Genomic DNA, 13456 nt, shown 5'->3' on the forward strand with positions numbered 1-13456 from the left:
GGTTAACAAATAAGATAGACTGTAAAAGAAATTTATTGAAATATAGTTGATTTACAGTGTTGTGTTAATTTCTTCTGTATAGCAAAGTGATTGTTATACATATCTATACATTCTTTTTCATCTTCTTTTCCATGATGGTTTATCACAGGATATCGAATATAGTTCCCTGTGCTGTACAGCGGGACCTTGTTGTTTATCCATCCTATATATAATAATTTTCATCTGCTAATGCCAAACTCCCAATCCTCCTCTCCTCTACCTCCCTCCTCCTTGGCAGCCACAACTGTGTTCTCAGTGAAGATAGACATGTTGTTGAAGGATGAGTGAATCAAAGGAAAATGTTGTCATTATCTAAAACCTCAGAGGAAATGCTATAAATCTCTATAGGAAAAACTGTAAAGTTCATATTTAGGGGAGAAAAAAGAAACCAGTGAAAAAGTTAAAGAGCAGTTATAGAATAACCAGTGATGGTATGATAAAAGATATAAAGTCAAAGAATAAGGATTACTTAAAGCTGTAATAATTCTGAAGAATAACCTAAAATTTTTTACAAAATTAAGAGCTTCACTTAAAAGTAATGAAGTCTGCTCTCCCACCATCCAGAGAAAGAAAAATAGCACAAGTGACTAAGCAGAACCTAAAGTAAGATAAAGGAGATTTTTGTATAATGACCTCAGGGTTTTATATGTGGCATTTGAGCCCTTCTAAAAGTGACAACCTGTGATCAAGGTGGTAGCTGTGGTACAAAGATGACTGAGTATCGAGAATCCTGAGATTGCTCTTCAGCTTTGAGTAAATTGTACCCACCTTGTTCTTTGTTTTTGGGTGGCAGGGCTTCCCTGATAGCTCAGTTGGTAAAGAATCTGCCTGCAACGCAGGAGGCCCTGGTTCGAGATCCACACTCAGCTGGTAAAGATTCCGCCCACAATGTGGGAGACCTGGATTTGATCCCTGCGTTGGGAAACTCCCCTGTTCTTTTTAAGTTTTTTTCTTTTAGGCCACACCACATGGCTTGTGGGATGTTAGTTCCCTGACTAGACATTGAACCTGGGCCCCCAGCAGTGAGAGCACAGAGTCCTAACTGCTGTACAACCAGGGGATTCCCTGAACTTGTTCTTGTCAGTGATAAAATGAAATCAGCTCCTGTTCTACATATAAAACAGGATTTTTGTGCATCAGATTAGATAATGTATATACAAAGCAATGGAATATTATAAAAGAACATTTAAATGTTAGATGTAAAGAGAATTGGGCTTCCCCCATGGCTCAGTGGTAGAGTCTGCATGTAGTGCAGGAGATGCAGGTACAGTCCCTGGGTTGGGAAGATCTCCTGGAGAAGGAAATGGAAGCCCACTCTAGTATTCTTGCCTAGGAAGTCCCTTGGACAGAGAAGGCTGGCAGGCTACAGACCGTGGGGTCACAGAGAGTCAGACACGACTGAGTGACTTTGTTGTTGTTCAGACACTCAGTCGTGTCCGACTCTTTGTGATCCCATGGACTGCAGCACACCAGGCTTCCCTGTCCTTCACTATCTCCTGGAGTTTGCTCAAACTCATGTGCATGGAGTTGATGATACCATCCAACCATCTCATCCTCTGTCACCCTCTTCTCCTCTTGCCCTCAGTCTTTCCCAGCATCAGGGTCTTTTCCGGTGAGTTGACTCTTCGCATCAGATGGCCAGAGTTTTGGAGCTTCAGCTTAAACATCAGTCCTTCTAATGAATATTTAGGGTTGATTTCCTTTAGGATTGACTGGTTTGATCTCCTTACTGTCCAGGAGACTCTCAGAAGTCTTCTCCAACACCACCGTTCTTTGGTGCTCAGCCTTTATGGTCCAACTCTCAGATCTCTTCATGACTACTGAGAAAACCATAGCTTTGACTAGATGGACCTTCGTTGGCAAAGTAATTTCTCTGCTTTATAAGACACTAAGTTTGTCATAGCTTTCCTTCCAAGGAGCAAGCGTCTTTTAATTTCATGGCTGCAGCCACTGTTCACAGCGATTTTGAAGCCCAAAAAAATAGTCTGTCACTGTTTCCATTGTTTCCCCATCTATTTGCTATGAAGTGATGGAACCGGATGCTATGATCATCTTTTGAATGTTGAATTTTAAGCCTGCAGCATTTTCTCTCTACTCTTTCACGTTCTTCAAGAGGCTCTTTAGTTCCTCTTTGCTTTCTGCCATTAGGGTAGTATCATCTGCATATCTGAGGTTACTGATATTTCTCCCGGCTCTCTTGATTTCAACTTGAGTTTCATCCAGCTCTGCATTTCCCATGATGTACTCTGCGTATAAATTAAATAAGCAGGGTGACAATATACAGCCTTGTTGTACTCCTTTTCCAAGGTTGAACCAGTCCATTGTTCCATGTCCAGTTCTAACTGTTGCTTCTTGACCTGCATACAGGCTTCTCAGGAGGCAGGTCAGGTGGTCTGGTATCCCATCTCTCAGTTTGTTGTGACCTACACAATAAGAGGCTTTAGTGTAGTCAGTGAAGGAGAAGTAGATGTTTTTCCTGGAATTCCATTTCTTTCTCTATGGTCCTGTGGATGTTGACAGTTTGATCTCTGGTTCCTCTGCCTATTCTAAATCCAGCTTGTACATCTGGAAGTTCTCGATTCATGTAGTATTGAAGCCTGGTTTGAAGGATTTTCAGCATTACCTTGCTAGCATGTGAAATGAGTAAAATTGTAGGGTAGCTTGAACATTGTTTGGTATTGCCCTTCTTTGGGACTGGAAAGAAAACTGACCTTTTCCAGTCCTGTGGCCCCTACTGAGTTTTCCAAATTTGCTGCCATATTGAGTGCAACACTTTAAGAGCATCATCTTTTAGGATTTGAAATAACTCAGCTGGAATTCCATCACCTCCACTAGCTTTGTTTGTAGTAATGCTTCTAAACCCAATGATTTCACGTTCCAGGACGTCTGGCTCTAGGTGAGTGACCAAACCATCGTGGTTATCCTGGTCAGTAAGACTTTTTTTTTTGAAGTTCTTCTGTGTATTCTTGCCACTTAATCTCTTCTGCTTCTGTTAGGTCCACACTGTTTCTGTCCTTTACTTTGCCCATCTTTGCAAGAAATGTTCCGTTGGTATCTTTAATTTTCTTGAGATCTCTAGTCTTTCCAATTGCGTTGTTTTTCCTTTATTTCTTTGCATTGCTTGCTTAAGACTGAGTGACTAAACAATAATGAAAGAGAATTAATTATGCCCTTAGGTTAAATAAGCTTATGATTCTGAATTTTGCTGGATATAGAATCATGTGCTATTAATTTTATGCTAGTGAATTCTCGTCAAAGGAAAATCAGCATAAAAAATAGCTGGGACTTCCCTGATGGTCCAGAGTTTAAGACATTGTGCTTCCACTGCAGGGGGCATGGATTGGATATCTGGTTGAAGAACTAAGATCCCCCATGCTATGCCTTGTAGCCAAAAAATAGGAAGAAAAAATCACTGATTATGAGCGGTGTTCAAGATTTTGATCTTTATATTTGAGTGATGGGAAGTCATTAATGTAGAGGATAGAAGTGAGTAGGTATGCCTTTTTTTTTTTTTTTCACCTGTGCCTCTTAGCTTATGGGATTTTAGTTCCCCAGCCAGGGATCGAACTGTGGGCCAATGGCAGTGAGTACAGAATCCTAATTACTGGACTGCTAGGGAATTCCCCAATATGTGTATTTTGAAAAGATCACTCTGACTCTAATACAGAGTTTGGTGGACAGTGGTGGAGGCAGAAAGTCACTCAGGCTTTTGCAATAGATGTTGTAGACAGAGGTGGTGGTGGTGTAAGCAGAGAGCTATTTAGGAAGCTTGCTCATAGATTTATTGCTGGAGGGAAGGAAGAAGGCGGTTCCTGATTTTGCTATCTGGATAGATAATCATGCTGTTCCCCAAAATAGGAAAACCTGGAACATCATGTTTGGGGAGGAAATCCTGATCTTTAAGTGGAATTTGATCTTCTGTTGAGACATCCAAAACCCATACTGAGGAAGTCACTAGCAGAGAGTAACTGAAGCAATGGTTGGAATGCGGTCACTTAGGGAGGGTTAGCTTAAGAAGAAAAGGGAGTTTAGGAATTCGCTTTGAGTAACTCTAATATTTCAAGAGAAGTTAGAAAAGGATGAGCCAGCAGAGAATATGGTTAGCATTGGTTATAGCTGCTGAATAATCTTAACAAGATGTTCTTAAAAAACATATATTGGATTCAACAACTTGGAGGTTACGGATGACCACAGTAAAAGTCACCTGGGAGGAGTGTTGGGGCAGAAACACATTCTGAAATAGGTTGGGGTGAATGAGAGATGAAAAACAGATGGCAGTTATAAACAAAGAATTAAGCTCCTAGAAAGAGGAAATAGTGAAGTCAAATAAAGGGACAGGGATATTACTAGTTTATGATTTTAAAAAACCCTTATTTAGGGACTTGCCTGGTGGTCCCTGGTGGGTTAAGATTCCAGGGTTCCTTTGCAGGGGTTGCAAGTTTGATCCCTGTTCAGGGAACTAAGATTTGCACATGCTGCCTGGAGCAGCCAAAAATATAAAAACAAACCCACCTTATTTATTGTGTAAATATATCATTATAAATAGCACAAAAGTATGGATCACTGAATTTTTACACATCGTAAATCTGTGCAGCCATAACTAAGGTAGAAAATAGAATGTTGCTACCTAATTGCCTAGTGATTCTGAATTTCATATAGAGAATCGTTCCGTATATAGGCTTTTGTGTCTGGCTTCTTTTGCTTATTATGTCTGTGAGGTTTATCCATATTATGGTATATGGTAGTAGGTCGTTTTTTTCCTGTGCTGAGTAGTGTTGTATTGTACATTGTGTCCATGGACCACTGTGCTTGTCCTTTCTCCTCTTCATGGACTTGGGGTTGATTCCAGCTGTAATTACTTGATTGCAGTAATATTGTGGTAAGCATTCTTGTCTCTTGGTGTATCTGTGCTGAGGCTTCTAATGAGTTTATACCTAGAGTGGAACTACTTGGTCAAAGGGCATGGGATCTTCATCCTGAGTATATGTAGTCTGTTTCCCAAGTGGTTATACTGATTTACATTTACTAGCACTAAATAAGCAGCCTCTTCACTCCATATCCTGCCCACTCTTGGTTTTGTCATTGTGGTTTTAATTAACACTTCCTTGATTACAAATGAGGTTGAGCCACTTTTCATGTTCACTGATGATTGATTTGAATATCCTATTTTTGAAGTGTTTTTCATGTCTCCTGCCTATTTTTCTAATGACCTATCTTTTTCATATTGATTTTTAATTTGTACATGACTTAGCAACTATATGTATGTATGTATGTGAATTAGACAAATCCTTGTGGGGTTATAATTGTCTCTTCTCCCAGGCTCTGGCTTGGCTTTTCACTCTCCTGGTCAGGGTGGCTCATGAGAAACAGAAATTCTCCATTTTAATGCAATAAATTTAATGTAGTAGAATTTGCTGGTTTTTTATACTAGGGAGTTTTTTGTGTCCTGTTGTGAAGTATTTTCCCTGTACCATAATCATGAAAATACATTTCTACAGTGTTCCTCTAGTGTTTTGTTAATTTTAGCTTTGTCATTTATATCTAAAATTAACTGGTATTGATTTATTTGAAACATTTTAAAAGATAGACACTTTAGCATGTTTAAATACTCATTGGGAGTATACAGTATGTGAAAGGAATGGGAGATACAGGAAAGGAAGGGTTAGAAAAAGAGCCCTGAGAAGGTGAGAGAGAATAGGATCCAAAGCAGAGTGATTTACTTTATTTTTGTTTGTTTAGAAAAGTTCTGTTCATCCTTCAAAACTGTAGGTCATTGAGGCACTATGGAGTCTCTCTTGGTACTCCAGCTTTATCATCTCTCCATGATGTTAGTCATCTCTGCCCTAGCACCTACATTTATTGTTGCCTTTTTCGTGCTGTTTTAGAATCATCAGTTTATGCATTTGTCTCCCTCGTCAGACTGGAGGTTTCCCACTTTAAAAATTACTGGAGTATAATTGCTTTGCAGTGTGGCATTAGTTTCTGCTGTATAACACAGTGAATTAGTTACATGTCTACATGAATCCCCTCCCTCTTGGACCTCCCGCCCACACCTCCCCTCTCTCCACCAACCCACCCATCCAGGTCAAAACCCAGCTGAGCTTCCTGTGGTATAGTGCAGGTCTCCACTAGCTGTTTTGCATATGGTGACGTCTTCATGGGTTTCCCTTGTGGCTCAGCTGGTACAGGACCCGCTTGCAATGCAGGAGACCTGGGTTCCATCCCGGGGTTGGGAAGATCCCCTGGAGAAGGGCAAGGCTACCCACTCCAGGATTCTGGCCTGGAGAAGTCCATAGACTGTATGTGTATAGTCTGTGGGGTTGCAAAGAGTCCTAATCTAATTCATCCCACCCTCCCCTTCCCCCTTGCAGAGTGATTTACTTTAGACAAAAGGAAAGAGAATTGTGCGTCATGGAGTGGAGTGAGAAGAGAGTGAGTGGTACAGAGTGATTTACTCTAGGAAAGAGAATTGTGCGTCATAGAGTGGAGTGAGAAGAGAGTGAGTGGTACAGATGCATGTAGGTCTTTGGCAACAGAAAGTTTCTAGATTCCTTGTGTGGTATATGACACACATTATATGCTGAGTAAGGAGAGATTGAGTGGAGTCAGGGCTTGAAGAACAGTTTAAGAAAGTCATTGAAATTGTAGAAGAAGTTTCAGAAAATTGAGTACATTTGTTGTGCATTTTGAAGGCTCAGTTGAGGTTTGTGGAGATAATTTATAGTGGTGACAATTGTGTCTCATTGTGTGATTTTCTCTGGTGGTACTTGGTTGCCATAGAATATACTAGGGTAGTCGACTGGTTGGATTCATCTATCATTGGGGTTTTGCTGGTTGGGTGCCATGCAAAGATCCCACACAAAGGGATAAGAGAATGTAGATGACTGGCAGAAGTTACTGAGATGCCTGATCAAAGACTGTTAAGGCAGGAGGAGAGTAAATATATAAGAGAGGCCTGAAGAGTAGGGAGAAGGCAGGGTTTCAGTGGACTGGAGGTCTTAATGAAGTCAGAGAGAATCACAAAGCAAATAGTTGAGCAAACTCACTGGAAGATAAGGTTGTGATCTGAGAAGAAAAGGCTTGATGAGTGATTTTTGAGGTGTAATAGTTCTGTTCAGTAAGGATATAGTGTATAGTACTGATGATAAATGCTTAATACTCACTGATGTGAACTGGAAAAGTTGATTAGAAAAGTACACTTAATTCTTTTATTGTGAACTGTATGTCCAGTGCATTCAGATGTGTCAGTATTTACTGTCCCTTTTAAGTAAAGGAACATAATTTTGCTTCCATTGCTAAATTTATACATATTAGAATTCTGGATGGTTACACATCATATTTGTATTTAGTTAATTTTGCTTAATATTTTACTTTGATTTGCCTTTATAGGTGGTTGTGTTCTTGATATTAGTATTACCTGGGCATCTAGTGAGAGTGTGATTTTTATTTTAAAAAATTTCTTAATTAGAAAAAAATTTTTTTAATGTAGCATGATTTTATGACAAGAGTAATCATATTGGCACAGTGCTTCTTGTGCCAACTTACACAAGCCCTCTAGCTCTTTGCAGAGACCTTTTATTCCATCTTTTTTTGGCCCTACCACGTGGCACATGGGATCTTAGCTCCCTGACTGGGCATCCAACCCTTGCCCCTTGCATTGAGAGCACAGAATCTTAACCACTGGACCTCCAGGGAAGTTCCCCCACTTCTCCCCATCTTGCATCTTACTCTTCCTTATCCTCTGCCTGTTGTTTCTCAGAGTGTCCAGATACAACTTGTGAACCCACACAACTTACGCTGTCTGCCTCTGCGGGCACTGCTCCGCTGTCCTTCACCCGGCGCTGGTGTTTCCCCTGGGTACTGCTGTCACTCTGTCAGGCTCTGTAGTCTCCTCTTCATGTGAGATGGAGCTATACTTGGTACTGGTACCCTCCTGAGAGAGTTCGATTTTTATTTTTTGTTTTATTTTATTTTTTTCAATAAAGGAAATTTATTTAAATCAGGCAGTATAGGAAGGTTTAGACAAATTCTACCAGAACTTAAATTTATAAAAGTACAAAAAATGGTATTAATATTTATATGCAAATATATGTATACCACATTTCATCCATCTTAGGACACGTTTTTTCTCTTTTTGCTTTTTCACATCTCTGAAATTGGGTTTCATCTTTAAATCAATGGCATCATATAATTGCTAAAACCCAAATAGCTCCTGATAAAATATACCATTGTATATGTGTTGTAAACTTGGTCATTGAGGGGTTTGATTTTTTTTTGGTAATGAAAGTGAAAGTGAAGTCGCTTAGTCGTGTCCGACTCTTTGCGACCCCATAGACTGTAGCCTACAAGGCTCCTCCCTCCATGGGATTCTCCAGGCAAGAGTACTGGAGTGGGTTGCCATTTCCTTCTCCGAGAGTTTGATTTTTAAAACCTACTTGTGCTAATTATAGGTATTGGTTCCCTGGTGGCTCAGTGGTAAAGAAATCGCCTGCCGGTATTGGAGACGCTGGTTCTGTCTCTGATCCAGGAAGATCCCTGGAGAAGGAAATAGCAGCCCACTCCAGTATTCCTGCCTGGAAAATCCTGTAGACAGAAGATCCTGGCTGGCTACACAATAGTCCAATTCAGTTCAGTTCAGTCGCTCAGTCGTGTCCGACTCTTTGCGACCCCATGAATCACAGCACACCAGGCCTCAATGTCCATCACCAACTCCCGGAGTTCACTCAGACTCACGTCCATCGAGTCGGTGATGCCATCCAGCCATCTCATCCTCTGTCGTTCCCTTCTTCTCTTGCCCCGAATCCCTCCCAGCATCAGAGTCTTTTCCAATGAGTCAGCTCTTCGCATGAGGTGGCCAAAGTACTGGAGTTTCAGCTTTAGCGTCATTCCTTCCAGAGAACACTCAGGACCAATCTCCTTTAGAATGGACTGGTTGGATCTCCTTGCAGTCCAAGGGACTCTCAAGAGTCTTCTCCAACACCACAGTTCAAACGCATCAGTTCTTTGGCACTCAGTTTTCTTCACAGTCCAACTCTCATATCCGTACATGACTACTGGAAAAACCATAGCCTTGACTAGACAGACCTTTGTTGGCAAAGTAATGTCTCTGCTTTTGAATATGCTGTCTAGGTTGGTTATAACTTTTCTCCCAAGGAGTAAGCGTCTTTTAATCTCATGGCTGCAGTCACCATCTGCAGTGATTTTGGAGCCCCCCAAAATAAAGTCTGACACTGTTTCCACTGTTTCCCCATCTATCTGCCATGAAGTGATGGGACCAGATGCCATGATCTTCGTTTTCTGAATGTTGAGCTTTAAGCCAACTTTTTCACTCTCTTTCACTTTCATCAAGAGGCTTTTTAGTTCTTCTTCACTTTCTGCCATAAGTGTGGTGTTATCAGCATATCTGAGGTTATTAATATTTCTCCTGGCAATCTTGATTCCAGCTTGTGCTTCTTCCAGCCCAGCATTTCTCATGATGTACTCTGCATATAAGTTAAATAAGCAGGGTGACAATATACAGCCTTGACGTACTCGTTTTCCCATTTGGAACCAGTCTGTTGTTCCATGTCCAGTTCTAACTGTTGCTTCCTGACCTGCATATAGGTTTCTCAGGAGGCAGGTCAGGTGGTCTGGTATTTCCATCTCTTTCAGAATTTTCCACAGTTTCTTGTGATCCACACAGTCAAAGGCTTTGGCATAGTCAATAAAGCAGAAATAGATGTTTTTCTGGAACTCTCTTGCTTTTTCCATGATCCAGCAGATGTTGGCAATTTGATCTCTGGTTCCTCTGCCTTTTCTAAAACCAGCTTGAACATCTGGAAGTTCATGGTTCATGTATTGCTGAAGCCTGGCTTGTAGAATTTTGAGCATTACTTTACTGGCGTGTGAGATGAGTGCAGTTGTGCGGTAGTTTGAGCATTCTTTGGCATTGCCTTTCTTTGAGATTGGAATGAAAACTGACCTTTTCGATCCCTGTGGCCACTGCTGAGTTTTCCAAATTTGCTGGCATATTGAGTGCAGCACTTTCACAGCATCATCTTTCAGGATTTGAAAGAGCTCAAGTGGAATTCCATCACCTCCACTAGCTTTGTTCATAGTGATGCTTTCTAAGGCCCACTTGACTTCACATTCTAGGATGTCTGGCCATAGGTGAGTGATCACACCATAATGATTATCTTGGTCGTGAAGCTCTTTTTTGTATAGTTCTTCTGTGTATTCTTGCCACCTCTTCTTAATATCTTCTGCTTCTGTTAGGGCCATACTATTTCTGTCCTTTATCGAGCCCATCTTTGCCTGAAATGTTATTTTGGTATCTCTTAATTTTCTTAAAAAGATCTCTAGTCATTCCAATTCTGTTGTTTTCCTCTATTTCTTTGCATTGATCGCTGAGAAAGGCTTTCTTATCTCTTCTTGCTGTTCTTTGGAACTCTGCATTTAGATGCTTATATCTTTCCTTTTCTCCTTTGCTTTTTGCTTCTTTTCTTTTCACAGCTATTTGTAAGGCCTCCCCAGACAGCCATTAGCCATTTTGCTTTTTTGCATTTCTTTTCCATGGGGATGGTCTTGATCCCTGTCTCCTGCACAGTGTCACGAGGGGTCACAAAAGAGTCAGAAACGACTTAGCAACGAAACAACAATGACAAACAAACAAAAAAACTACTAGTTTTGTGATTTCAGCTTTCTTTTCACTTTCCTTTAAATGTTTTCCAAAACTTCTGAATTTTTAAAGAAACTATTTTCTTGGTTGGGTCAGGTCTTAGTTGTGGCACCCGGGATCTTCACTGCGTTGGACTCTCTACTTGTGGTGCTTGGGCTCAGTAGTTGTGGTGCTCAGGCTTGGTTGCCCCCGCAGCATGTGGGATCTTAGGTCCCTGACCAGGGATTGAACCCATGTCTCCTGCATTGCAGGGCAGATTGTTAACCACTGGACCACCAGGGAAGTCCCAAAACTTTTGAACTTTTTATTGCAAAATAATTGAAGCAGTCGTTATGCATTAAAGGAGTGTCATTGTTTTTGTTGATTGATTGTGTCTTAAATTTCCTCTTCTGTTATTTAATTCTAATGCAGACACATCAAGAAATCTGGAATTTCATGAAAATCATAGCACGGGGAATGAGCCGCCTTTGCTGATTATGATTGGCTACAGTGATGGAATGCAGGTCTGGAGCATCCCTGTAAGTATGAAGATGCTGACTCCGTGAAATAGAAAACTTTGCAGCATGCTAGCTGGTGGCCATATTTTCTCTAAGGACTCCTCCATTTATTTTGCAAGCAGTTGCTCAGAGACTGCTTGTGTGGAACCCCATAGGAGGCCCAAGGAGTAAAGGGCAAGTGGGAACTGAACCATGCAGTAAATGGTTTGTAAAGTAGGCCAGCGATTGTGGGGATCACTTTACATGGAAGATTTCACGTCTCATCATGGTAACCCTACGAAGTAGGTATTACTGTTCTCTTTTCCTGAAATTTTTACAAAAGAGTAAAGAGGCTAAGCCCTGGAGAAGGAAATGGCAACCTCCTCTGGGGGATCTTGCCTGGAAAATCCCTTGGACAGAGGAGCGTGGCACGCTACAGTCTGTGAAGTTGCAGAGTTAGACACGACTTAATGATTAAACAGCAACAAAGAAGCTTATAGAGGCTTAAAAAAAATGAGCGATTATTAAAAAAAAATGTTTTGAGTCAGTTAAAACATCCACATGGTACAAAATTCAAGAGGTGTAAGTGGGTAACAAAACTCCCTACCACTGTTTTCCTCAGTTTCCTTTATCTTGAGTAGTTTCTAGTTCCCTAGGATTTCTAGTTTCTTATGTATCCTGATTTTTTTGGCAAATAAGAACAGATATATTTCTCCCACCCTGCCCTTCCTTAACAGAAGGGAACATACTATACAACTGTCTGTACTTTGCTATTTTTTACTTATGAATTAGTATTCCAAGAGCTTCTCTATGAGATATATAGCCACATATAATGCTCTTATTTGGACTTTCCTTAATTTACATAACTTGTTTCCAATTATTGGAAACACTTCAGTGCACCCTCCCCTCGCCTTTTCTGATACTAGAAATGATGTATACCTGAGCTTGAACTAAGGTCATTTTGTGTCTGTATATCTGTTTAGGATAAATCGCAGTTTTCATACATGTTTTAAATTGCCTAGTAGTGGTCCCAGTTTCCATCTTCAGTCCTACCTGTGCTTCTCTGGGATGACCAAAAGTAAGTGTACTAGAAGAGGAAGAGGCTTGGTGGGACCACAGCTCAGTGAAGTGTAGTTGGGACTACATACTTTGGCTTATACTTAGTTATAATCTGGTGTTTGGCATGGCCTAGATATCATGTCTCTCTTGTAGATTGGGGTGGAAGGCCTAGTTGGCAGGTGGAACATCTATTGTGTAGGTTTTTTTTGCAGTTGGAGACCTGGGGCCAATATTTGTGCCTTTAATAAACACATTTACTAGATTGTTTGAAGCCTATTTTGCATGGGTGGTTCAACTAGAATTTTTTTCCTTCCCTTTTCGGTTCTTTTGAGTTCTTATGGTTACTTCCTAAAAGATTTATAAGCAAATATATATTGCCTCAAATTTAATGAAATGCTAGATGTTCTTGAGTACAGAATTTGGCTTAAGGATTACTGAATAATGAGTATATTGATCTTCATAATTCTTAAACATTTTCAGTAAAAATATTATTTATTCTTATATTCTGTAAATCACTGATAATGAACTATAGTTCTTATAGTTCCCTCTAATCTTAATAGGGGGCTTCCCTGGTGACTCAGTTGGTAAAGAATCTGCCTGTAATGCAGGAGACCCAGGTTTGATCCCTGGGTTGGGAAGATCCCCTGGAGAAGGGAATGGCAACCCAATCCTGTATTCTTGCTTGGAGAATTCCATGGACGGAGGAGCCTGGCAGGCTGTTTAATCCATGGGGTTGCAAAGAGTCAGCTACGACTGAGCTACTAACACACACACATACACGCACTAATCTTATAATAATTACGTATCATATTATTAAATATTTAGGATTTGAGGCTTTATATTTCTTAAGGATTGGTTTTATTTTGCAGAGACAGAAGAATCCTGTTTGTATGTCATGGATCGAGTGAACTTGTTTTTTTGCCTTTGGGGATGTGAGGTTGACATTTTTTCAAGACCTTGCAATATTGTTTGTAATCGAAGTATCATGCCAAAGGCATAGAGAAAGGACCTAAAAGTAACGGTGTTTTGCTTGTTTGCTTTTTCCTAACAAGAGAAATAATTCTAGGTTGTGTTCAGAGGAGAGGATTTTGTAAATGTAACCTTTTCTTATTAATGGAGACTATATTTTGATTCTTAAAAAATTTTAGTTTTTAATGATTGAGTGGAGTATAATTGCTTTATAATGCTGTGTTAGTCTCTACTGTACAGCAGAATGAATCAGCTA

The 13456-nt window shown here is 40.3% G+C and overlaps 1 protein-coding gene across 1 annotated transcript in view; it reads left to right on the top strand.

Moving 5' to 3' along the window:
- BCAS3 (BCAS3 microtubule associated cell migration factor) overlaps nt 1-13456 on the top strand; it is a 598439-nt gene that overhangs the window by 20252 nt on the left and 564731 nt on the right. Inside the window, exon 6 of the mRNA XM_040244470.1 lies at nt 11108-11214. Coding sequence (XP_040100404.1) covers nt 11108-11214 — 107 coding nt within the window. The remainder of the gene's footprint in view (nt 1-11107; nt 11215-13456) is intronic.

Source organism: Oryx dammah, unplaced genomic scaffold (assembly GCF_014754425.2).
Source record: "Oryx dammah isolate SB20612 unplaced genomic scaffold, SCBI_Odam_1.1 HiC_scaffold_8, whole genome shotgun sequence".
Lineage (NCBI taxonomy): Eukaryota > Metazoa > Chordata > Mammalia > Artiodactyla > Bovidae > Oryx > Oryx dammah.